This window comes from Haliotis asinina, chromosome 2 (genome assembly GCF_037392515.1).
Source record: "Haliotis asinina isolate JCU_RB_2024 chromosome 2, JCU_Hal_asi_v2, whole genome shotgun sequence".
NCBI classification, from domain to species: domain Eukaryota; kingdom Metazoa; phylum Mollusca; class Gastropoda; order Lepetellida; family Haliotidae; genus Haliotis; species Haliotis asinina.
In genome coordinates this window covers 68,027,738-68,055,625 of record NC_090281.1, presented here as the reverse complement: position 1 = coordinate 68,055,625, position 27,888 = coordinate 68,027,738, and the positions used below count along the sequence as shown (strand labels likewise).

Below are 27,888 nucleotides of genomic sequence, written 5' to 3'. Positions count from 1 at the left end.
GCTTAATCGCCAATCTACCTGTAGCAACCAAGTGTATTCGTCTAGATTACTTGCCCCGCCTGCTTGTCACAAACGCGTTCACTGCACTGGCTCATCTAATCCTCGTCAAGTAGTAATTTGACTTGAGTTGCGAACTCTCCACTATCGGAACGTTTACCCTGGAGATATCGAGGATGCAAACTCGTGTGCCACATGTGCTTCGATGTGGAGCAGGGTCAAAGTCCTAGAACTTTCAGGCGTCGAGCTGCCACACACTGTCACGAGTCCAAGGACCCGTGTTCTTTACAAAACATTACCACTCATGGTTTGTGTGTTTTATTTGAGTAATCTCACCCGATTACTTCATGTATATGGTTTTGTACTGACGATATCTTGAGTTACCAGTATTGTATTCAAAACATTGACTTGACTAGTGTTTAGGTAGTACACAGAGAATACATCTACATACCCCTTCCTCTAAATATCGTTTCATTCAAAACTTCAAACAGAAACATTTTATTTTCACGCAACATAACTCATTCACAGATTATACTTACAAACACTTGCAGGAATATGTTTTCGTTATATAGACAGTCTCGAACTCAACTACATTTTCAACTTTATAATTTGACCCTCGGTTTACATCCATAGCTTAAGTGTACACCAACTGCAGGCCAGTACAATACATCCACTCTGAGGCTACACCATATCCTTACACTCCAAAGTCAAATGTCAATGTCAGTGTGAATGAAAACGTTAATACAATGTACAGATGTTGTAGTTCCAGTGCCGTTTACGGAACCATATGGTCTCTACATTTTCTGTGAAAACCGAGACGTGAAGGTCCCGGGTTAGAATAGGCCTTCAGCAACCCATGCTTGCCATAAAAGGCGACTATGCTTGTCGTAAGAGGCGACTAACGGGATCGGGTGGTCAGACTCGAGGACTTGGTTGACACATGTCATCGGTTCCCAATTGCGCAGATCGATGCTCATGTTGTCAATCACTGGATTGTCTGATCCAGACTCGATTATTTACAGACCGCATCCATATAGCTGGAATATTGCTGAATGCAGCGTAAACTAAACTCACTCTGTGAAAACAAGATATCCTGAATGCTTGTCTCGTGTAATGAGTGAGTGAATTGCTTTTAATATATTATTCCAGCAATATCACGTGTGGGGACACCAGAAATGCGCTCCACATATTGTACACATGTGGGAAATCGAACCCGGGTTTTCGGCGTGGCGAGAGAACGCCGTAAACACTAGGCTACCCCACCGCCATTGTCCCTTATGTATATAGGATAGCACGTGATGACGTATGCATAATTGTTATGATTTTATGTACGCTTTCTCAACTTACTAGCTTGGCGGGCACTTCACACAAATCAATAGCAGGGGATTGGGGAGGTGACGTTGACGATGATTTTATGGGGTTTTCGCCCGTTTTGTTCGGGTGAGTAAGAGGGATGAGGGTGTCATAAATTTTGTGCATCCAATTTTTCAAAAAAAAAGCGGGTGTCCCTTATGTTGTACATAAAATTTAGGGAGTGGGGTGGGGGTGTCGTCGTTCACATTGTATATGCTTCTCCATAGAAATCACCATCTCCCCCCTCAGCGTTTCCCCAGAATGGAAACGATTTTTTCTAAAACTTCCAGTTTGGGTAAATAATCTGAAATATTATTTATATAACGCTTGAACTCGAATGACAACAGATCCGTCATACACTTAACATATGGTAGAAAATATTGAAAAGGTGAACACAAAACACAAGCAGGACTACCTTTCTGTTGTCTGTGGCATCATTATCATTTAAGCCTTTATGTTGCCTTCTTCTGGATTTTAATAAACAGTTATATTATGAATTCCCTATATCATTTACATAGTCGGATATGCCGTCGTATAGGAAATTGTTTCACGCACATGTCCTTCATACGCGGACCGAGAAGGGGGTGCACTGATGCCACCCCGCGACCTTTTAGTTGTTGTTGTTGTTGTTGTTGTTGTTTTGGGGTTTTTTTCTTGAAGTAAATTAAGTGAGGAATGAAACAGGTGCAACTTAAAGTGGGAAACCTTGTATATTAAAAAAACTGTGTTCGCTTTAAACTATAGATCTACCTACGCCTATACTCAGGACTGCACTTCATGTCGCACTTGAAAGCTAAGGGGAACTGTGGGTCAACACTGCACTAACATATACTTATGAATAGAGTTCAGAGCCAAATAAGAATGCAATGATCAGGCCCTGTGATTATGACTCACTCCCTATGTCAACAAAGGACGGGCCTGATTCTGCCAAGTCATTGTATATATACCACAGCGCTGTGTACCAGGTCACGTGACTACAGGGCAACATGGCGGACATCGACCAGGAAGGGAAGATCGAGGAGAACGAGAGTTCTATGTAAGACGAACGTAGAATTGACTGTTTAATATACAAATTGCTAGCATATATCTATTTATGTTTTATTTATCAGTGATGAGGATATGATGATATTTCAGGACACGGTAAGGTTTTGCGACAAAGAGAACGCCAGGGTAGATTCGGGCACTATGCTTGTCAGGAATGTTCACTTACCGTTTATGTTCTATTAGGCGTAAGACATGCAGCCTGGCTGTCAGTGACATCACGTTAAACACTCTGTCCCAAAACTGAAATGTTGTGTTGGAGACCCACGGTGTGATCTGAGCCGAGGTTAATTATGTCTGTTTTGAAATTAGAAGGGACAGGTTTGAGCTTATTAACTCTGGCCGCTATCTCACGTTAGGTCCATAAAAGAGCCCGGGCTATCAGTTGCTGAAGTTAATGATACCTGTCACATCAGCTTTCCGTGTGTAATGATTACTCTTCGCTGCTTAATAATGACTGTTTCCTGATAGTGCAGTGTGTGTGTGTGCCGGGGTAATTTTGTACTGAGACAAGCCAGATGGCCAGCAATACAGAATATAAACACCAGGTCTTTAATGAAGTCCTTGCTGACGACTAGCGTGAAATTATAAGTACCGACGTTCAATTAGAGGAATACGGTACACATTAATGCAGGATATTAAACGTAACGTATATGCCACAAACCATGAACTGTAATAATGAAATATTGATTATTGCGAGGGATCGAGTCGTTGTTGCAATATGTTGTTATTAGTTTGTGTCATGTCGACCACACCACGGTCAACTTTCAGTGATGTGCATCTCTCATGTGACACATGTCACACACGCGTACGCACGCACACACGCATGTTGTTTGTGTGTCTATACCGAGCTTAAGCAAAGGTTCACAATCCAAGCTGAAGATTACGAGAATCATTTTTAGTTAGTAAATGTGAGTAAGTACCTTATGGTCTAAGGTAAGGTAAAACGTTATCCTTGAAGCATAACCCAATGAAGATCCAGCTTAGAGTTGAGTAAGTACTTTATGGTCTAAGGTAAGGTAAAACGTTATCCTTGAAGCATAACCCAATGAAGATCCAGCTTAGAGTTGAGTAAGTACCTTATGGTCTAAGGTAAGGTAAAACGTTATCCTTGAAGCATAACCCAATGAAGATCCAGCTTAGAGTTGAGTAAGTACCTTATGGTCTAAGGTAAGGTAAAACGTTATCCTTGAAGCATAACCCAATGAAGATCCAGCTTAGAGTTGAGTAAGTACTTTATGGTCTAAGGTAAGGTAAAACGTTATCCATGAAGCATAGCCCAATGAAGATCCAGCTTGGAGTTGGTCTTCCGCAACCCATGCTTGTGAAAGGCGACTAACGGAATCGAGTGGTCAGGCTCGCTGACCTCGTTGACACATGTCACCGTATCCCATGTGCGTACATCGATGCTCATGCTGTTGATAACTGGATTATTTACAGGCAGCCGCCATATAGCTGGCATATTGTTGAGTGCGGCGTTTAACAACAGCCAACCAACCTTGAAGCTTCACTGTTTAAGGCTCCAACAAGGGTCAGTTTATAATTACATAAGACTGGGGAGCTTCGATCTACACCGTGATGTGATCACTGGACCTGATGTTGTTGTTTTTTAACCTTTGTTCAGAGATGACCCAATGGAGAGGAGGAGAAGGTGTAAACTGCACTGGAAGCCGACATCAGCAGGGAAGTTAGCAGAGGTGGAACAGAAGATTCTAAAATGTAGGGAGTTTCTCTTGTAGTAGAAAACTACGAACCCTTGAAAGTCTGATTATGGTTGAATATATTGAAGTACCTTGGATACTTACAGATCTGTTTGTCTAGTTGAATTTAACTGCATGCCAATTCTGTTACTTCATGTTCTGGAAGATACACACTGGTACTGCAGCATTGTCATAATATGTTTCTGATTAAATATTGGCTATGTTTTTTAAAGATATCTATATATGTATTTATAGGAATACTGTCGTTAGAAGTGTATCAGCAGTAATGGTTTTAATCATTTCTTGAAATAGGTGTTTAATATGTTTGAAAATTATTAAACTAGCATTTTTGTGTAAACAAGAGACGACATAATACAAATACTCTTTTTCTTGCAACGAAACTGACAAACTTTAAGCCTGGTTCTGTTAAGGTTGTAGACCCTCTGAGCTGGCTTTCATACCTAAATAAATTAGCAACAAATGACTGGACTGTCATCTGCATGACATTGGTCAATATAGTACCCAGCAGCACTTCGATGGATCTTGCATGTCATACAGACTTTGAAGGTGTTAGTTAAATGACAGTTGAACTGTCAGTTATATGCTATTTCCTCTGTCATTGACGGATGACGGGCAGCTTGACTCTTGAGAACTACTAGGACTTCGGTCCTGCCACACAACGAAAAATGTGTGATACGTGTGGTCTCACCTTATGCAAGCGGGTTTGTTCAAAACTGCCTCTGTTCAAACCTGCCTCTGTTCACCAATCAGTAAACAGCTTCCGGTGGTATAGGTCACGTGGCCGCTATGATAATGAGATTATGTTTGTGCGCTTTCAGTGGGATATGACGGCTAGAAAGGCACGTTGTAAATATTCTACATCATTACGATTACATTAAAACATGTCCAAGACACACAGATTATCAGTTGTCACATGTAGATGTTGTTTGCTGCAGGTGTTAAAAGCAAAACAAATGGCCGTTTCGTGAAGACAAACAACTATAATATATGGACAGTGACCGTCAACGCTCACCTGGACGCCATGCCCCTCGTGTTGGTCCACGGTATGGGCGGTGGGGTGGCCATGTGGATCCAGAACCTGGACAGTCTTGCTGAGAACAGGCCCGTGTATACATTTGACCTTCTTGGATTTGGACGAAGCTCCAGACCCACGTTCAGCACAGACGCAAGGGAAGCCGAGGCAGAATTCGTGAGGTCATTGGAAGAGTGGCGCCAGGAGCTCAAACTTGACCGCTTCATACTTCTAGGTCACAGCCTGGGGGGATTTGTCAGCAGCGCCTATGCCATACAGAATCCTGAAAGGGTTGAGCATTTAATTCTGGCTGACCCTTGGGGTTACCCAGAGAAGCCACCCACCACCGAAACAAGGCAACGGTATCCGCTGTGGGCACGTGCCCTTGTGAAAGTCCTCCAACCATTCAATCCATTCACAGCCCTCAGGTTGGCCGGACCCTATGGTAAGTTTATGTATGTGGTCGTTCAGGATTTTCTTTTAATTTACATTCCTTAATGAGAAAAAAGTAATAATTAATGTACAAGTTATTTGACACTTCCAGACCTGACCCTACAGTCAGTCCTCTTAGCTAACTAGCCCAGTGTTAAATCCATGAAAATGTTTACCACAAAGATGTGTTGCTCTGTTAGCAAAAGATTGCCTACAAGAAATAGATCCACCATATTTGTCAAATACGCACGACTCTCTTCCAACATCATCGACATCTCAAGGGTATACGTTCCGATAAGTCTCCACTATACCCTGGACGCATCTACGACTCTGCCCGATATATTTATTACCTCCCTTGGTTGACTTTTTATCCAAGCAGGTGTCTACGCTGGGAAGTTGAGCAAACTCACATTCGCTTTTTTAAATAATCTAACCGATTAAACTTAGCTGCACAAACCATGCAGGCGTTCTCAGAGGCTTGGTAGAAGGAGTTCTTGCATATATGATACGTATGATTTAAAGTTTCGGACCTATCAATTTGTCTGTATTATTACCTCAAAATCTGAGTCGCACTGCGAATAAACCTTCACAGCTGCGACCGTTGTCTTTCTTGGCAGTGGCAAACTCGGTTTTAACGGTGGCCTAGCTAATTGGCTACTATCTGAATGCGGAGCCAGCAAAGGGAGGTAATAAAATGATCAGCCGACCCGTAGACGCATCCAGGATATAGTGGAGACTTATCGGAACGTATACCCTTGAGATATCGATGATGTTGGAAGAGAGTCGTGCGACAAATATGGTGGATCTATTTCTTGTAGGCAATCTTTTGCTAACAGAGCAACACATCTTTGTGGTAAACATTTTCATGGATTTAACACTGGGCTAGTTAGCTAAAAGGATTGACTGTAGGGTATACCCTGGAGATATCGAGGATGTTAGCTTAAATGAAGCCCAGATGTATCTACAGTGTATGGAATAGTAGTGTGCTACTTTTCAGATTTACTGACTATAGGTATATCAGGTTCCTTTACCTCAATTTTCAGGGCCTGGTATTGTGAAACGGTTCCGTCCAGATCTTAAGGCGAAATATGCCAACTATTTAAACGACGACGAAGATTTAATCCTTCAGTACCTGTACCATTGCAATGCACAAAAGCCAAGGTTTGTCCACTCTGTTTTTGCAGTGCCGTTTTGTGACAAAGTTCAAACCCATTTTGTGACTGACGAAGTTATAATTCGGGCAGCTCATGGATATTTTGCCTACGTGTATCGATCTTAAACACTGATAGTGTTATCACCTTGTCATGTTATTGCGAGCTGACTCTCTGTCATCGTTATCAGAAATATTTTCGCTCCACTGGTTTGTTCAGTTCATGATCATGAAGTCAGATGCAGCGTAACACAATATTCATTTTGTAATGTTTCCAACAAACTGAATGTTTATTAACTGAAGATTGCGTATCTTTACAGTGGGGAAATAGCAGCCAAAACCTTGCAGACCCAGTTCCGCTGGGCTAAACACCCAATAATCAGCAGGATTGCTGACTTGGACGCCAGGGTGCCAATGACGTTCATACATGGGAAGGAGTCCTGGTTGGACGGGGATGTCGGCGACAACGTCAAGCAACTCCGTGCTGGTAGCCACGTAGAATCATATGTACGTCCCATTGCTTAGAAACAGATTACTGGTCAGTTGAACGAGTGAAGTTTTTTCTGCATAGGGCACGTTTTCAGTGTTATATACTTATATACTTTAGCGCACATATAACACAAGTAGCTGGAGGATAATTATGAATGACAGTTGTATGGTCGGTATGGCGGTACCCATGTCTTTTAGTCATATTTACAGACACTGAAATCCCGAGAAATCGGACAATAGGGACGAAATACTTCCAAGTGAAATTGTCCAGAATAACAAATTTCAGGATTTACGAATTGTGGATTATGTATTAATGGCCCAAGCATTAAATGATGATTCGCGATGCAGATATTATATGTCTTGATATGTTTCTGTGTAGTCTGGATTAGGATCAACTGGTAATTGTTGGGTATTAAATATTTTAATACAGTCCGACAATACTGCTTCATGTACAGTGGACACACTGTTTCTGTAGCTGATGCCAATATGTTTCTTCCATCTAGACGGTTTCGGACGCTGGTCACCACGTATACGCGGACAGACCCATAGCCTTCAACTCCATAGTACTGCAGGTTTGTGACGCGGTGGACCTTGCTTCCCGTGAAGAGCTGGATGCAGGGAGCAGCTTCAAGAGGACGTCAACTTAATCATCTGTTGGACTGTCATATGACGATGGCATTCCAAATGTACACGTTGTGGTGCGTTATATGACGATGGAGTACCGTCTCTGGACGTGACGGGGCGACGAAATATGACGATGCTATTCCACCTATATATGACAATGGCATTCCACAAAGGAGTGTGGTGGTGTCACGTCATATGACGATGGTGTGCCGTCTTTACATATGGTTATGCAACATCATATGACGATGTTGTGTCACTGTATACGTGGTTATCCGACGCCATATGACGACGGTGTGCCACCTGTATACGTGGTTATGCAACGTCATATAACGATCGTGTGTCACCTGTGTACGTGGTTATGCAACGTCATATAACGATCGTGTGTCACCTGTGTACGTGGTTATGCAACGTCATATGACGATGATGTGTCACCTCGATGATGGTGGACATATACGTAGCGTTTCTGTGATAAAACATGACAAAATAACATATACATTTTGATGGCGAAATGTATCTGTTTATAACCCGCATAATCCACAGTTGAACAATATTTTCAGCACTGTTGTTATTTTGATATGAATTATGAAGTCGTACTATATAATAGGGTGTATGGTAAAGTCATTTTGCGCTTATTGTTGAGGACAAAACTGGCAAATGCACCACTTGCACTGCATTTTGCGATGCCTATGCTCAATGTAAGACTTCAAACACAGATTATATATTGTATATATAAACACACAATATATATTGTCATAGCTTTATACATGTATTCCAGCCTAAATGCTTCATCAACAGAGTGGACTGATAACAGATGTAGTTACATCTGTAAAACTGCGAATCACCTTTTGAAAGAACTACAAGTCGAACGAAAAAGTGAAACATCTTTCGTTCTGCAGCTGAATGGAGGTAACGCGTGGTGTTCTCTTTGTCTTTGTTTGTCGGTGTTCCACGTGAACATAGCGACAAGACGCGATTGCTTCAGGTGTGCTTGGGTCGGAGTGAAGGTGTGGTTAGCAAGGGGTTGAGGGATATGCAAGCCTCTTATCTGTGCATTAGTATATTATTTATATAAATATACAATTACAACTGTTGACCGACATTGCCTTCCGATTTTTCAGGTAATAACATTTTTTTAAGTTAAAAGATCTCGGGGAAACCTTGTTATCTTTCCAATGTAACTGAAGTTAAGGTGGAAGTATGTTTGTATATTTATATGTTTTATGGTTATATATTTAATATTACACGTGGTTCGTCTTTTTGTGTTGTTTTACAAATATATGTTGATTTTGTGAATAAAATACATGTATGACTATTACTGTGTACTATTATAATTAATACTTCGAGTCGGAACAACAGAATCATCAAGCGTGATAAAACCAATAAACATTTAGAAGAAGTGAGATATAACATCGGCTATATTCAGATAATGATTCATTGCTTCAATATATATACTTCTCCGTCTAGTTATTATCACTAGCGGTAACCTCGTGATTGAAATATTGGATCTGGTCCGATTCGCCACCACCTACCAACACCAACATCCACCCTCACCCTCACCTTCACCCTCACCTTCACCCTCACCCTCACCCTCACCCTCACCCTCACCCTCACCCCCACCCCCACCCCCACCCCCACCCCCATCCCCATCTCCATCCCCATCCCCACCCCCACCCCCACCCCCACCCCCATCCCCATCTCCATCCCCATCCCCATCCCCATCCCCATCCCCATCCCCTCCTCAGTCTGTGACATCCTGGTGCAAGTCGTTGTTCAGCCTATCAACAACTGTTTCAGTCGGGGCGATGGGTAGCCTAGTGGTTAAAACGTTCGCTCGTCAATCCGAAAACCCGGGTTCGATTGTCCACATGGTTACAATGTGTGAAGTTCCTTTCTGATGCCCGCGCCGGGCCGGGGTAGTGCTGGAATATTACTACGTGCGGCGTAAAAGTAAACTTGATGTATCGGTCTGGACAGGATGAGCAGTGTACTGCAGATGGGATATGTCTGGCCACTGCGAGCACTGGTCGCCGGAATACTTGTAACGACTGGTTTCACTGTTTTACACAGCATTCAGTCACCATTCAGTATTAGTTTATATGGAACGTTTAGATATCACATAGTTATTGAGGTGACTATCACCTTGAATGTAATTGATGCATTTACATTATGATCAGTGAAATCTTCTCGACTGTTACGTCACCGACTGTACCACTTGGTGGGAGAAAGTTTAATCAACTAACACAGGATCATAAGGATTGTTTTAAGGCAACTTTGTTCAACTGTAAACAAGGCAGTCTAGTAAAGGGAAGTAACTCGTGCAGCGCTATCTGCACGCAGATGAGCTTGCTCAGTTGTCACTCACATAACAGACCATTAACAAAAGTAAGGGTATTCCATTTTGCGAGTATACCACTAGCCAGTGTCAATGCATGTGATTAAAAGTACATACATGTAATATATATCTATACAGGTGAGACACTTCCAAAGAAATGGAATGAATTCTCATATTTCCCCTTAATTTCTCTTCAGTCATCCGTTTACCCCTTGACCTCTTGACTTCATCATTTGCATTTTATCAGTCTTGTAAATCCACCATCCCCTACCTTTTTTAATGATACAGTTCGTGAGTTTGGGATAACGATGGGATTTATACTAAATACTTAAACTGGAATCCGTTCATAAAAGAACCAGGGTCTCCTTTCACAGAGCACTAAGGTGATCGTAAGTCACTGAGGTAACGTTAAGTGTTAAGAGCAGTGTTAAAAATGGAAGTTAACGTTAACCTTAGCTGCTTCGTAAAAGGAGACCCAGGTGCCAAACCAACAAAAAACACAACTGTATGAGGCAATTAACAATTATTGTTGTACTGGAAAAACATAACCAAGCTTAAAAATCTGTACACACAATACAAAATTATCACTATGACAGTACAAATCTGAGTGGCAATACAAATCCAGATGTAATATAGTACAAGAGCTGTGTATTAACAGTAAAGAAAATGATCGCAACACTACGTCACTACACAAAATAGTGGGACCACTTGCACAAAGCGATCTTAGCGCTACGACTATATATTAAGCCTATGTTTGAGAATGGGAGTTACAATCATTGTAGCTCTAAGATTGCTTCGTGCAAGTCAGTCCTGGTCTTCTTGTGGTGGTTCGAGATGTAATGTGTAATAAGAAGCAAATATCTAGCTACTGTTATATACCACTCTTAGGCACGCGATTACAGACTAAGCTATTGGAAAAGACTTCTAGATCATTTAATTTTCTGCTCGAAGCCGTAAAGATCCTGGTTCTAACTGGTCTTCAGCAAACCATGCACATCATAAAAGGCAACTAACGGGTCAGGTCAGACTCGCCAACTTGGTTGACACATGTCAAGGCATCCCAGTTATACCGATACTAATAGTATTAATCACTGGTTTGTTTGGTCCAGAATCGAATATTTACTGCGAAAATGCAGCTAGAAAATTGCTGAGTACAACGTAAAATAACAACCAACCAAATCTAAATATGGTCTACTACTGACCCTTACTGAAGCCACGGGTACAATGTACAAGAACTGAGACACTGTTGTACGAAATACAACACTGCCCTGTAACACCCTCAGTTTATATTTCAATAACCTATCTTCCTCAGTTAAAGAAATTATGGAGACTTAGCTATGTTTTTCAATGTTTTTATTGACCTTTCGAAAAGAATTCGTCTCGGAAGCAGAGTTTCCAGACAAGGGGAGATCATAACCATATACAGATCTGCATCTCACAAAACATATTATCAGTAGTCTATTCTTAGCAACTAATGACTTTCAGTAACCTTTAACGGTAACGCCGACTTAAGCGGATTACTTCAAGCCCCGGGAGCGTTATTTGTCTGCCGTTGTTCACAGCAAAACACTTTTGAAACTGACACTCGTAAGGTGTGAGGTATAACTCCAAATCCCAACTGTCAATACAAATGCGGTCGTCCATGTCACCTAATGTATGGTACTCGACCGTATTGTTGTCAGTCATGTTGATGCAGGCGCAGATTAGGAAATGCCAAGGGTATTAATGCTGACATTACACAGATTTATATATGTCCCAACATTTTCTCCGGGAGATGGAAACAAAGTAGGGCGGTAACACAAGCCTTAAATGATCTAATTAGTTTACACCAATTAGTTGAAAACACACACTATCTTTCGATGCAAACCCAAGATCCATGTAATAGCAGTGACGCTATCGCCTGTCTAAAAGTCACACGTTTAACATTGCACCCCCCACCCCCCACTCCACCCCCCACCACCCACTTTTTTTTCCAAAAGGCTGTATCTGCCCAAGTCACACACCCCAACACACACACACACACACACACACATGGGGATCCGCCCATGAGCCGGACGCCTGAATGTGAACCCTTGTATTTCCCACTCACCATTACTAGAGGAGGGAACCTGTCCGTGTTGTAACTCAAGAAACAAAGCGGCAATACACATTCCGCAGCCCGTGTGTTCATCAAAGGAATGGAACAAGTATCCATTATAGCACCAAGGGTTGTAGAGGAGATGCTCGGTGACACTTTACAAGCAGGTGTTTATCCTCCAAAGCACGTTTAGCTCGGTTTGGGCTTTGGTTTTATAAAATAGAAAAATGGCATTTCCAGAAATTACTAAAGTGCTGCATTATTTCAAATATCTTAAGGGCAAAAGAATCAAGCATCCACATAAACGTTCGTACATGAATTAAAGTGTGGCTCATTGTATGCGTCGTTACAAATGAGGTGAGCCGAACTCTTGTTGATGTGTCTATAACGGTAAATGTGGCGCAGGAACGAGCATGACCGTGATCCATTAAAAACTGATGTTTTGAGTATCGTCTATCGAAGAAGGGACACTATCCTTCACTATCCTATCTCACTAGGGCATTGATGTCAAGTTTATTTCTGGTTCTGCTGATTCCAATACATCTTCATTTTCCAGTTTGACACGCAGAACACGCTACACTAAAACAAAACGCAACATCAATACGCCATTCGTCATTAGAGACATCCACAATCTTTCGGGAGTCAATAAAGATTATAGGACTCGTGGCCTCGTTCTCGTTATCCAATCAGCACTTCCGTTATTGCAAGACCTCAAGGCGCCACTTGGTTCAGATCTCTTAAACTCATCTGGCTTGATATCCCTGCGCTGCAGACTTAGAGCGGGTTAACAGGGTGGGTCACTCAATAGGCTTGATCTAATATGAGCTGATTACGGACAAGAAGGAGATTAAATGATCATGTGAAAGTTGTAGGCTACTTTGTGACACTTGAAATGTAGTTTGTGGTCATGGGTATGGACAGAGATATCCATCGAAGGTGCAGCATGCTGAAATATCATTGCTTCAATTGACTCGTCAATCCACGATCATCATGGATCATAACTGTGGCGAGTCTTGAGCACAACCCGTAATCACAGGTTCCTGTCAATTGGGCAAGGGATGCATCTTTAAACCGCTATGTGCTCACAATTAGATCATTGCTATCCAACCCCGCCATGTTATTGAATATTACTTAATAGTTAAACCTCCATTATTAATTACCGTAAATCATGTAACAATAAAGCAGTGCATTCACCTCCAAAGATTATTCATCATCAGTTCATTCAGTGTTATTACTATTAAATAATATTATCAATTACGTATAAAGTTCAGCTATAACAAACGTAACAATGAATCGAGTTACATCTCTGCACTTCATTTCCGCTTGCTGTTGTGAAATTGACTAGCTTCTGGATCCTATTCAGTACTATAAGACAAAACACTAGCATGCATTTCTACTGCTGACCGAAGACAAAACGTTACATGAGAAACCTGCTAGATATTTCAGGATTTGTGCTAAGTGAAGTTATTTGATCAGCATTACAGCTGCGTGTCAAAATCAACTGATCGAATTGTCGAGACCAAGTGTGTTTGAGCGTAGAAAACCTTGTGCTGTGGGAACAATGAAGCTTGTTGGTGATGGGGAACGATTAAATCCTCGGGCGAGATTGACATGTGTACATAATGGCGCCGATAAAGTTTGATCAGGACTCAATTCGCAATCCAAATTGTGGAATTCAACAACAAACGTACTTCAGGTTAAGTGGGATGTTGGAGAATTCCGTCAGCGGTTAAGGCAATTTACGACTTAATACAAAGAAGGTTGTTATACTACGTGATAACCAAGGTTCTGCCTTCCGTGTACCGCTACATGAGCTCGGTGGAGCGATGTGACAGGCTGCAGACTTCCTCGGTCAAGGGTCAACAATGATTAAAGCAATGTATGTTTAGTCTAGGGAAACAAAAGTATCAAACGGACAAAACCGACCTGTTTTTTGCAGCCGTGGTCCCGTTGAAGTGTATACGGCATGCATGTGCGATAAACACTGTCCTACATATTAAAAAATACTTTGTCGTTGCTACAGAAAATGGATATTCCAAATGAATAATTTTTCTGATGTTTCAGCATCGTGAGCCATTTATTTATCTATTCACCACAAGGAGACGATTCTTTACCTTCACTAATTACGAGTAAGTTATACATTCTTTTAAAGTACTAGTATTACATCATTTCGGGTGTAAGTTTAGTGAGTGAGTTTAGTTTTACGCCGCACACAGCAATACAACTATATGAAGGCGGTCTGCAAATAACTGAGTGTGGGCCAGGTAATCCAGTGATTACGTGTCAACCAAGTCAACGAGCCGGACCATCCGTTCCTGTTAGTCGCCTCATACGTGCCTGCGTTAATAATGATCGATTCCAACCGGGTCTTCACGGGTTATATGTGCAACTGGGTATAATTTAGGCATAATCCCTTCTTCATTTTCAAGTGATCACACCTTTCTTGTATCTCGTGGTCATTGTACGTATGACACCAATGTTAGATACTCCAAGTTCCTTTGACACAATGAATAGACATGACACATACCGTGAATGAACATAGTTTTATGCCGCTTTCAGCAATATTCCACAAATATCACGGCGGCAAACACTATCCATGGACTTCGTACATTGTACTCCTGTTGGAATCGAACCTAGCCCGCGGCGTGAAGAGCCAACTCTTTAACCACTTGGTAAAGCCATCCCTAAGTGATACAAGACGCTTGATGGGAAAGGAATAGTGTTACTGGTATATTGGTATCTTAAACAACGGAACAGTTATGAAACATGTCGTACAAAATCGATTTCAGTTTCTGTCCGCCAATATGAGCACGTCACTCTGTAAACTATATGACAGGACAATTATGCATGATCTGCTTTCAAACCATTTTATATGCAAATTGTACTGTCATCATTGTTTTCGTTTTCCAAATGTGTACATTTGTATATACATCGCCTCCATCAAGACCACCAATAAACTGGTAACATTTCATGCAAAAAATAACACACAGTTGGACATTTTGATGGACATTTTAATCTCACCTTGAGCGATAAAATCATGGCGATGATAAATGTGATATGCATCATAAACAAACAACAACAAATACACGTCTTTGAGGTCGTGTTGAGAATGTACATAACCTGCTGAAAGATAAAAGTCACTGGATCGTTGACCCGAGAAGATTAATTATATCATATCATAGGTAACGTCATTAGTCATTTATCCTTGAATACAAATGTTATATTTAATGGGTACATGCATATTTTATCACACTTACATTCATCCGTAATATTTTCTGTAATCGTTCTTTCCCTTGTGTTACAGTTACTAGCCTTTTTCTCAAACACTTAATACTGACCTAATCCTTCTTAAATTATGTTACATTCATTATATTCTATGAGTTGAACGGTGAAGCCGTTGCCATGGCATCCTTAATTGTGTGGATTCGATCAAATCGCGTACATTTAGGAATAATGAAAGTCAAAACGGCCAAATGTTTTGTTACAGTCTTTGGCAGAGTTCAAGGTATCTCACCTTGCAATAAATAGAATCAGTAACTGTTGTGAGTTGACACAAATTACATTACAGGTACAAAATTGACTCACAATACGAAAACACTGGTGTTGATTTATATGTGAAAATGCAGTATGTGATCAAATGAGAGTGCTGTAGGCAATGGAAGCACTATAAAGGTAAAATGCAAAACATACTAAGCAAACAAATTATAGGGTAAAAACGTCACTTAAAATCTGTTAGTCTCTACAGTTTACGTCGCTTCCTTGTGAAAATTATGTAGTCACAAACCTTATAATGTTCACCAGCAGTTAATTATATTCTTCAGTCATATGCTAATACTGATATAAAACCAAACAGTTTTAAAGTCTTTCTCTGGGTTCAAATATATTCATATATCAATAATCATAAATATTTTACAGATGCAGTAATTTTTTTAATCCTTCACGGGTTTTCCTATCTTTTCTCCTCCTTGCCATCGAAGTTTCTGGAGTTCTGAGACCTCAAAGTAAGACAACGGGTCGTCTTCTATAAAGTCGTCATATTCCAGTTCAATGTCCACAGAACCGATCTCAGAGGGCGTGTTGATGCTCCTGGTAGGAGACATAGTTTTAGCACTTTTGGAGCTGCGACTGCTTTTTGTACTGCGAGGTGTGGAACTCTTAGAATGTTCTTCCCTTGTGGGAGATTTGGGACTCTGCCCATCTGGTTTAGGCAGCAGTTTCTGACGTTCTTCCATTGCAGACGGCTTCTTTTTGTCTTCGTGAGACTGTTTTGCAGTTCGTAGTTTGGGTTTAGCACCAATAGACTCTGTTGAATAACTCTCTGTGAGAGAAGTAGGCCGTCTTGCTTTGACAGACGACTGTATGAATGAAGTAGTTTCATTATTTGCATCAGGATACTTTTCATCTCCATTTAACCGGGAATGTTCCTCACGGAGACTCTCCAGTATGATCACTTCATTCTGGGGTGTCCTGTCACCACCGGGGGTCCTAGCAACCGCTAATGAAGCTTTCACCGGTGCCATACCTTTGTTCACAACTGGTGTGGGTGTCTCTGGCGTGGCTACTGGAGCATCTTTTGATGATCCAGAGGAACCAGTCACTATCCTTTCGGATTCAGTGGTCAACTGCTCCTTTCTCTTCTTTGTAAGAAGTTCATGTTTAGTTTTAGATGGTGAACATGGAGTTGCTGCCCCAGGAGAATGTTTGAACTTTGGTGAAGGATGAATTTTAGGGGATCTTGGTCTACAGTTTCTTAGATTTGGACTAGCTTTGAAGAAATTTGAATTATGCAGAAACTCTTCAGGAGGTGAGTGCGCTGTATATGGACTAGGTAAAGGGGAATAGGTTTTGGTGGAGGGTTTGGGACTACCTGTTACAGATTCTGCCTTAGACCGCAGTTTCTTCAACCCAGCACTGCATGTACTAGATATTGAAGAACCCCTCGACAACATATTGTCTTTCTTTGTCGCCTCACCAGTGAGAGGTGCCTCAACGTCGACGTTTGTTAATCCTGGAGGCGGGCTGCTACAGCGACTACTGTGCATACTGGTGCTACGAGCTATGTGAAGTGGACTTTCAGATGCCGCCATTGCGTATTTATGCCGTTTGTGATAGAGTCTGTGGAAAAGCACGAAAGTAATGACAACTAACACTATGAGAACACACAAGGCAATTCCAACGACGGCTACTTTGCTGTCCAGAATTGATGACTTTTCTCGACGAATTATGGTTGATGTACGCGTACCACCTCCAGCTGGAAAGGAAGTAAGATAGAGTAAGACAAGAGTTCCAGAGACAGGTTAGATATATTGTGCGGAATGTACGTTTCATACTGAAGCATTGACTCAGTACACTGATCTTTGAATTCTCATATGCCAGTTTTAAATACTCATATGGCATTTAATTACTCAATCCATTATCAACTTTAAGATATGAGGCCTTTGATAGGCATTGTAGAAGTTGAGTAGTCGAAGGATGGGGATTATGATTTTATGGAATTTATGAATAAAAGAAGTTGTATATCCATGGAATTTATGAATAAAAAAAGTTGTATATCCATAAAATCACAGTCCTCATCCTTCAATTTTAAGATATGTTTACACTTTTTGTCAAAGTCAGTAAGAAGATGCATTACGCAAGTTATACCTGTCATCATTAACAAATCATCTTCTGTCAGTTTGCATTTATGTAATCTCTTTAACGACAACTCTTTAAACGACAACTTGTAAAAAATGCGTTGGATCTCACATTTAATCTCATTCCCATAAAAGCTGGCCCTGTAAATGTTCTCCAATAGGGATAATATGCTCAGTCTACGTATTTTCACTCTCAACTTTTTTGTAAGAGGTGTTTATGAAACTCCAAAACAAACATCTCCTTTCTCAAATTGCACTTACCGACTACCCTATACGATGCGATGAATCCATGGAGGTGAATTACCTCCGTTGCGTTGATGGGGAATATTGCTATAGACCTTGGAGCTTCATCAGAGGCAAAAGTCATCAGTTCAACACTCATCTTGTTGGACGAAGAACTGATGTCGTTATGAGGTTGTTCACCATTTATGCTGCTATACAGTATGTCTGACAAGGGAGTCTCTCCATCGCGGACCTTCACCCACTGTTTGGACTCAAGTATATTGAAGTGAGTAAATGTAAGCCGAATCCGATGTGAGTCTTCTGCCTCTATCGTCCACAAAGCTCGGCCGGAGCATCTTCCACTTGCAATTATTTCTCCCGAATTAGAAGACATCCCACACCCACACGCACACCGCATGTCGAATTTGGGGGATTTCAGAGGACCGTTGGGTAAATATCCTAAAACAAACATGATGCGCAAAATGGCAATGATCAGTGAAATGTTACCGTATGGTTAATATATTTCGTGATTGTGTGAGTAAGTATAGTCGTACACAGCACTTAGCAATTCATATTTCAGCTATGTTACTTTGATTTATACCAGGAACAGACATCATGCTCTTTATGGACAGTATAACAGGTCATGTGGAGTAACCAACCAACACTTTATCAAATATGGGCATCCGTACATCCAACAATAGTATTCTTTCGTGCTGGAAAACATAACGTATCTTCAATCAATGCTTTGTGGTCATCTAAAACTGAAAAGGTAACTATACGCGTAATACCATATGTATGTTCTACATTTTGGGCATCTTTTGGAGAGGAAGCATATATTTTACCAGGGCCTGCTTGCACAAAGCAATCTTAGCGTTAAGGCAGTCTTGTCAATGTCAGAGAAGTTCATTTACGAGCATCGTAGCACAAAATCGTTTTGTGTACATCCGCCCAGGAGTTGTGGGTATTGTATATATCTACCTGGACAGTTCATATTACAAGGCTTCCACTGGACGGGGTCACCCTCACAGAACTTGCCCCCATGGAGGGGGGCGGGGTTATTGCAAATTCTGAAGCGGTTCCTTTTACCAGAGCCACAGGTGACGGTACAAAGCGACCACTCGGTCCATTCACTCCACCCACCATCTATATAAAACACTGCAACAAAGAAACACATGTTTTATTTCAAATCTGGCTGCAGGAACAGACCAACAATAGTTCTGCACCTGTCTATCAATGTTGGTGGTCTAAAATTGTGAGAGAACGTGTAACTAGTGGCGATATAAACCACATATATCCAAGGTTTTATTTGATCCCTTTACATACACATCATGATAAAATTTGTTTGCAGTGTGTATGTTTCAGTAACAATAACCGTCTTGCCTGTTATAAAATCCGCTTTTTGATTGCATGTTTCAGGCACACTAACTAATTAGAGCATGTAGAGGATTATAATTGCAACTTTACAACCATACATTTACATAAATTCAAACTACGCACAATTCATATGGAAAACGAAATATACTTTTTGCCCAATCTCATCTTCTTAATAATATTGGTTTAGACAAGTCTAAGTAAGCAGAAATACGCTTGCACTTTAGTTCATTAATGATTGACAGTTCTAAGGCATGTAGCTGATGAGTGCCACTGAGTGAACACTGACATTGTAAAGCACACAAAGGATTCACATGCCAGTGACTACATAAACGTGCATTGTCGGTGCTCATTCACTGATAACATAAGAGAATAGGGTTTTTGTGTTTTCCGACAGCGATGACAAACCAACACACACTTTTCCAGGACTGACAGTTGAAGTCAACTTGATAGACAACTCAAGCCGAGGTATTCAGAGAGGTCTCAATTGGAACAGATGAAATTATATTCCCACCACGCTGCCCTGGTCTTGACAATAGCCGTTGTCAAAGCTTCAGGACAGCGTCTGTCTACGCTCCTTAGATATATATTCTTCCATTTTCCAGAAATGTAATGAATTCATCCAGCCATTCCGACGTATTACTGGGAATTTCACAGACTTGTCGTTTTTCAAGCCGTGAACATGTGTCTTGGCCCTCGCCTTGTAACACTAAGAGATGTGAACACATTCACGCCATGGGTATGTATATCAAGATCAATCTCAAGATCTACCTACATCTAACAAACATTGACCCTTCAATACTGATAAATAAATATAAAAGTTGTGCATGTTTCTTCTCTCAGGACTCTTAACACATACAGTAGGGAGATCTCCGGATCCTTTGATACTAAAAACATTAACCAAAGGAAACATTACATGCATAACATGCATGGATAATATCACAACATCAAGGGATAAAATAGAACCTTTCTTTCACAATAATAACATAAAGATCTACAGTATACTTAAAGTGTGCTAAAACAGACATAAATGAAATGAAAACGAAACAGAGATTTCTATGCACAAAGTGATACATAAATGAAAAAAACAGTTTTGACGCGGTATACTTACCGGAAATGTAAATATCCATATAAAGTGAAGTTATGAAAAAAAATTAATATCTTTCGTGACAAATGTCAATGGGTGTGACATACATACATGACATAGTTGACAAGTGTTTTACAAGGTGGTACTCTGTACATTTCCTGATTGCTAGATGCCATAAGTGAGATGAAGTCGGAGGAGAATAGATAACAAGGGCCATGCTTACCCTCGAACAACATCAAAACAACCATGTTTCAGGTTTTATAAACAACAACCACGCTAACACTCACGCGATTGTAAGATAAGCGTATATGAGTGTATGTGACCTTAATCATTGCCCCTGCACTTTATGCCATCCCCATACAAAACCTAGACCATCGGGGTTACTGTCCATAGCAAATACACCCACTGTCACTAACAGCTTGCCAGTGGTGTATACTGGAAACCGTTTGAAGCATAAGCACTGTTTACTAATTGTATGGATATCTTAATCAGTTCGTTTGAGGGCCGACTGTCAGTTTTCACACTGTCAAGCAGGTTTATAAGATAACAATAGTTCAAATAGTTAATCCATCCTGGGCATTTCAGGCTCTTTAATAGGATTTATTACCTACCTAATCCCTACAGATGCAACGTGTGATGGATGAACCAAATAGGCAAACTTTAAGTTCAACAACCATGGATTCCATTCAATAACAGTTAATTCACAAACCTAGTGCAAGAACCTTATCACTATTTGCCTTGCACATCCGCAAATTGAAATCAATTCATTCTAGACCTCTATGGTCTCGTGGTCAACCACTGGAAAGGTCAACAAGGAAGTTAATAGGTGCAAACATTTATCACTGACAGCGCCTATTCTCACCGTATGACAGTACATACAACAGTGTATGAACAAGTAGATTTTTTAATAATGGTGACAGACTAATTAAGGTACGTGAATAAAGGCACACCATATACTCTAGACGATTATTTGGAAGAGAGAGATACATTGTGTCAATTTCCAATAACTGAGGGACAATATTACACATGCTATTAAATCAAATAGTTACTAGGCACTATGTAACTGTGCTAGGGTGCCACCGCCATTCCGGTAGTATTTGTTACAATTATTATCGCTAAAATGTCTTGAGGCCATACGAAGTTAAGTGCTGCATTTCAGTAAGTTGAGTACTAGCACTGAACTACTATTACATCATGCGTTTATAAACATAAATAGTTTCATGACTGTCTGTAACAAGTACCCTAAATTCACTGTATTGCTATTGTATGGTATAATGACTCAAGTTTAGTGGAACTCTGTATTCGTCGGTTTTGCAATCATTAATTTACTTTCAACGATGTATTGATATTCAGAACCATACCTGAATTGGGATGAGCAGCAAGACACTGCTGCCTTTGCAGATGCACAGCTCCACTTCTTGAAATGCTGACATATTTGAAGCAAAACCCAGCAGCTGTCTTGTTGAACAATCTACAGCTAAGTTCAAACGAGTTCCTATTTGGATTTGCATGTTTCTCAATGATGTATTTCTGTTTAAGAGGAGCTGCCAACGAACCATTCGTTGTCGTCCTTAACTCGTACATTCGTATCCTGTCTTGAAGATGTTTCTCGGGTCTGGCACATGCTGGCTGTATATACAAGACAGTTATTGCACCTTTGCAAGGAAAAATACTTTTCTTCCGGATATTTACGCTATAAGATTGACTCCACGAAACATTGAAAACGTTGCTTCTGGTCACAACTGTTCCTGAGTTGAAGGTTGACTTTAGCACTGCTTGGTAGGATCCATCAAGATCAAACAGGTCACACTGATATTCGATCGTTTGTGTTCTCTTTGACAAGTGTGTGTAGTTAAACGTTTGTTTAATCTTGGAACTTTCCATTGGTAAAATATTAATTGCAGAAGCAGGTCTTTTGAAATATAATTCTATGAAAAAGGATTCACGATGTATAATGGGTTCACAAGTTGCACGTGACTGAATTCGCAAAGGGACGTTTTCTGTGAGTGCGAACCTTCGACGATCTGGAAGAAATAACTGAATCCTTGGCCATTCCACAATGAATGTGGTTTGTGTAAGCAAGCGGCTGCCAACAAACATGTACATTTGTAATGTGTATGTTCCTGGGTATTCTAGGACCCCACAGGTGAGGATGAGTTTGCCCGTATGCGTGCCTGGTGGAATGTGTAAAGAAGTGATCTCGTGTTCCTTCTGTCCTTCCTCGGTAAAGAGGATAGTGACAAATGCACTGGACATAGAAACATTTTGTGGAACACTGTATCCTATTTCTAGATCCCCGGAGAAGGCAGCGTGAGTGGACGGCACGGTGAGCTGGTACAGACCTCCTGCAAGACATGAAACTATAGTGAGAATATGTGCTAACGTAAGTTACATCATAAAATTATCAACATAAACAATCCATTTTGTTGTAGAAATGTGAACTGTAAATGTGAGTATAACTGACCTTGACATTTCCCTTTCTTTCACAAAACACTCTCGACGACATATGTCCTAATTAGTAATGGGTTACTACAAGAATTCATATACGAGTACATGTCGTAACTGTCTCGCTACTTTCTATAATGAGATTTAACACATAGTGACAGCTACATGATGGAATCACAGGAATACGTTATGTAACCACTTGAAATCATTTTGCAGAGAATGTTATGTTTCGTAGAGAAAAATTAATATATATGTATGCTCACATTTTCAAGCTTAGAAATCCGGTGTTTGATATTGGATTGGGAAATACAACGTACACCAACACGTTAGCATCCATTTGGTCCCCAAAAGACCAATCCAGATCCTTAATTGCGAATCTTGGCTATAGCCAGTAATACGTACCAATACCCCTTCTCGTGGTAATCTTTGAGTGGGCTAAAGTATTATCTAGTGCAGTCAATATCAAATCTATCATGGAGCCCTTTTCTCTGTGTTCACACGTGACATTGTCGTAGCCTTTCTGGCTATAAATGCTTCAGTTGAGACAGACCTAACTATCGATTACCTGTCGGTAGTTCCCTTTGATGTTGACCAGGTAAACAGGTCTATGATCAGAACACTATGTTTAGTAGGAGACCCATATATATGACATATTCTTTTGATTTAATTTAATTTATTGATAGAAATTAGGTAACGGGTTGTCTGGGAACATTTTTCGGCACATCTTGGTAACGAACACGTGACTTGGATTTAATACACATGTTCAAAAACTGCACGTAGCATACGGGCAGATAATAGCCGTAGTAAAACTGGGAGTTTTGTTATTAGGGACATAATTTGTTATTTGAGACTTGATGTACATCTTTATCAAAGGCTTGTATCAGTTGGCATGGCATTCAGGTCATAAAGAAATGATTATAACGAAGCCCCACACCCCGTGAAATGTTCAGATATCAAACAGCTGGCATTATCCTGATCCCATGCACATGGCGCGAAGACCTCACTAAGACAAGTTTATAGAGAGCAGAGCTTAATGAAAGTGTGCGGAAGCCCCCATTTGCTGCTACTGCTTGGTTGGGTTAGTTATTGCAGTAGAATGCATGTGCGAGCCAGGCCATAGAAATATGCTGGCATAAAAATCCACTGAGTGCTCTCGGTGGACAAAGGATCCGTAAAAAGCATAGAAGAACGACAAAATTGATTCTTGATACTGCCCATGAGGACCCAGATTTCATTGATGGCGAGAGAGTTTGCTTATAATGCTACATTTGATGTATTCGAGGGGAATGAGGTGTGGGTTATTCGCACATGTCTGTACCAATATGGACATTATACACCGGCAGAGTGTATATCCTCTCCAGGAGGTAGTAATTCAAAGCGACATTGTGTTTGATTTCTGCACTTGAAAATATTTTTATTCCTACATAGTGGTACGCGTACAAAATAGTTAATGGCAGTTTCTAACAATAATAATAGTAAGTTTTCTAAACTATAAACACTAGTGTAGGACAATCTTGTACGCATATATCTAGAGATGTGGAGAAGAACACGTGAAAACATAATCCACTGGGAAATAAACGTCTTCACTGAGTACAAGAAAATACATGAATACACAACTTGAAGAATTAATCAGAGAAAGTCTACCTGGTCGATTACCTGTCACAAATACACAAAGCCACGCGCCCCTAATGCTTCCTCGTTGCTGTCACTGACGAGTAAACTCAAGGAGTATAGTCACGTAAGCAGTCCATTAGAGCATGAATACCTGCGACTTATTCCACCATTCACGACATGTACTCGTGTAGCTGGGGCCATAAACATGGCAGTCTCGGCCATATCAAGTGTCTACTTGAAAACCAACTAATATTTTTGGCTATACGTTAGGAATACAGAAATAATCACGTCATTGGCATGATTGTTTGCATTTAACATACAGGTTAATCTTCCATCGTGATTGTAATCCTCAGATCTTTACTTCAAAGTGTTCAGAGAGTAAAGCCAACATCGTTGTACCAAATAAAAGTGAGATAAGTGATTATGGTAATACACGTTCACCCCGTCTCGTGTTTGAAGAATTAAAGTGTGTCTTGTATTGCTTCGAGGTCCACGCATCACACACTTTTGTACAAACGACATAATTGCTTCCAATAAAATCTTTTAGATTGCTGCAAGAATTAAGATACTGTCAATTAGACAGGTTGTGGGATGTTTTTCATATACGTTTCCACATATCTCGGTCTGCCTAGTGTTAAACGGTACAAGTATGTATGCATAAACCCTCTTTACCCACATGACCCATGATACGGGGGTCCATATGATATATAAGTCTGTATACTTCACACAGCAGTAGCGTCCATTAACAGCACACTGAGATGTACGGTATGTCACCGGTGTTACAACTCCACATTGTTTTCCAGGATAATATGGTTAGTACCAATTTTCTGTCACGGCATATAAGGGAAATAAAGTGTGTCGTGACTGCTGCTGCTCTCTCTCTCTCTCTCTCTCTCTCTCTCTCTCTCTCTCTCTCTCTCTCTCTGTCTCTCTCTCTCTCTCTCTCTCATGGCACACAGTAACAAGGGTGCTTCCGCTATCATGTGCCTGTTTCTATTGATTTTGGGGCAACGTCTCGGACACCAGAATCAAACAAATTACCGTTCAACCTAATTATTAATCTGGGTACTCTAAGTATAAAACTGATAGTCCATGTTTAGTTATCATAATAATGCGTACGTGTCAATATTTCATGAGCCAGGTGACAGATGGCAGGTGGAAAACCAAGGTGTGTGAACACTGCTGATACTGTTACATAAAGATGAGCAATAATTTATTCAGAACACCACCATGGTATGTGACTCTTTTCAAAGTGACTTTCAGATATGCTTGAATAAATGTTTCATATTCTAAAAGATCTCCCTCCCTAAAAGATCCAGGACACTGAACATGACCATGCTTCTCATTTGGAGTGTGTGAGTGAGTTTAGTTTTACTCACATCCCAAATGAAAATCACGGTTATGTTCTGTCTTCGAGAAAGCGATATGGAAACCCCACAGTACACCCAATACTATCTGTAAGTTAACGACATGCTACTCTGCACTGCATTTTATGCTGACCACACGCATCGTCGATTTGTGGTATTTACTTTTTTCTTACGATGTATTCACTTAACCACAGACATTCTATTACATGTCTGTAAACGGTAACAACCAATTGCATGACATTACATGTAGGACGCTGTAACTGAAACCTACAAAGTTCAGCAGTGTGCCAGGAACAAAATAAGCACACTGAAACAGTCTGATGACGAAACGATCTATGAAGAATTTGTGTATTTTTAAAAAGTTGATCAACTTTGGAGGAAAAGTCTGTAACGTGCCCTGAAATAGTTGCCAAGTATTAGTGCGTATGGTAAATGAAATTTTAACCCATCTATGCAACGGTCAGGCACGTATCGGAAGCCACCCTGAGTGCCTTCAGTGTAAGATAAATGACACTGCTGAACTTGATAATACCGCACGCCTGTCAATGTTAAACCGAGGGAGAGGGAAAGAGATGTAGCGGGGAGAGAGAATGCGAGGGAAAGAGGGAGGGAAACAGAGTGGAGAAAGATAGAGACAGACAGGTGTCATTCGGCGTAAAACGTAGGCGTTACGTCTTCATGCAAACATCGTACAACCTACAGCCTTTGAATCTGACAAACTGTTTATTGTAAAGCCTTTAAACGGAATGTCCGTTATATTTGCACGCAATACAATGTGATCCGAGGTACATGCTGGTACAATACAGAGCTAATTATTCACCAAGGTTTGTAAACCAAGAATTTCGCTTTGTCCTCTTACAGTATTTATTTATAAAGCATCATAAAGAAACACTTTCACATTACTCACCCTCTGATATGGTGGTCTGTACTGAAACCATTTACGTTTTCTATAGTGCCATTGTAAAGGGCAACAGAGGCATGCCAATGCTATCAATGATATTACCATTTGGCGAATCGATGTTATTGGGCATTCCAGACAGTTACTACGATCAAAGGATGGAGTAATGCAGAGATCATGTACACTGGGGTTATATGGTCGTGTGATAGAAGATATAAAACCTGCAGAACATATTGGTCTTTATCACGCCATGCATACGATTAAATAGAAATAAAATACACGGCAAGTGTCGTTGATCAAGATGAATAACACGTCACTTCAAAGTGGTTCCTACTATTTTACATTAAGTTTTAGATTCTATCTCATCTGAGCGTTTATTGCAATGATTTTCTTTTCCTTCAACTCATTAAGACTGGGATTAAATCACTTCTAACACTCAGAAACACTACTGATGGTGACATGTAAACAGCTACCACCCATGCCGTGGTGCTGCCATATGCTATATCTGTTTTGGAAACGTATGCATCGTAGATTCTGACAGCAGTTAAATCTTCTGTTCTGTATGACTGGCAGTACTGATAATTGTTCTTTGTTTCACAATATTTTGTGTCATGGTGCTACTCTTTGTCTTTGTCATTTTAGGGCTGTAGATAAAATCAGTTTGTCACATTAAATACATTAATTTAACAGGTTGAGACATTTCTTCAAGTTTAGTGAACCGATACGGTTCAAATCGTAATGACGCAGTTTGGATAGTTTCTCCAGCCTGATTCTCCCCCAAGAAACATTTTTTGTCAATATTTGCAGCTGTGATAAAAAAACAGGTTTACACGAAGTCAGTGGTAAAAGCACTTTCACACAAATAATCATCCTAAATGTATGCAAGTGATGAACACATGAATACGCCTGATGCACTGTACGGGTTACACAAATACAGATTCAGAAATTGTAAAGAGAGGCATCAGTGTGAATGAAATAGAATGGCAAATTCTCTACATTACTACTGCTCATTATCTAGCCCGT

General features: G+C 40.5%; 2 protein-coding genes across 4 annotated transcripts in view; one reads left to right on the top strand and one right to left on the bottom strand.

Annotated features, from left to right (window-relative positions):
- Nucleotides 1–2,303: 2,303 nt before the first annotated feature.
- LOC137274186 ((Lyso)-N-acylphosphatidylethanolamine lipase-like) lies at nucleotides 2,304–9,132 on the top strand. Its single transcript, XM_067807232.1, has 6 exons — nucleotides 2,304–2,386; nucleotides 4,016–4,110; nucleotides 5,048–5,569; nucleotides 6,600–6,717; nucleotides 7,027–7,213; nucleotides 7,699–9,132. Exons 1-6 carry the CDS (start codon nucleotides 2,337–2,339, stop codon nucleotides 7,840–7,842), a joined length of 1,116 nt encoding a protein of 371 aa, XP_067663333.1. The 5' UTR covers nucleotides 2,304–2,336; the 3' UTR covers nucleotides 7,843–9,132.
- Nucleotides 9,133–15,225: 6,093 nt separating this feature from the next.
- The window catches only part of LOC137274185 (uncharacterized), a 59,901-nt gene continuing 47,238 nt past the window's right edge, over nucleotides 15,226–27,888 (bottom strand). For 2 of the 3 annotated variants that reach the window (XM_067807230.1, XM_067807229.1), the window contains 4 exons: nucleotides 21,903–22,886; nucleotides 19,062–19,238; nucleotides 18,123–18,542; nucleotides 15,226–17,479 (listed from right to left, as the gene is read on the bottom strand). In XM_067807230.1, coding sequence (XP_067663331.1) covers nucleotides 16,158–17,479; nucleotides 18,123–18,542; nucleotides 19,062–19,238; nucleotides 21,903–22,886 — 2,903 coding nt within the window. In that variant the 3' untranslated portion in view covers nucleotides 15,226–16,157. The remainder of the gene's footprint in view (nucleotides 17,480–18,122; nucleotides 18,543–19,061; nucleotides 19,239–21,902; nucleotides 22,887–27,888) is intronic. The other variant, XM_067807231.1, reaches the window with a different exon arrangement.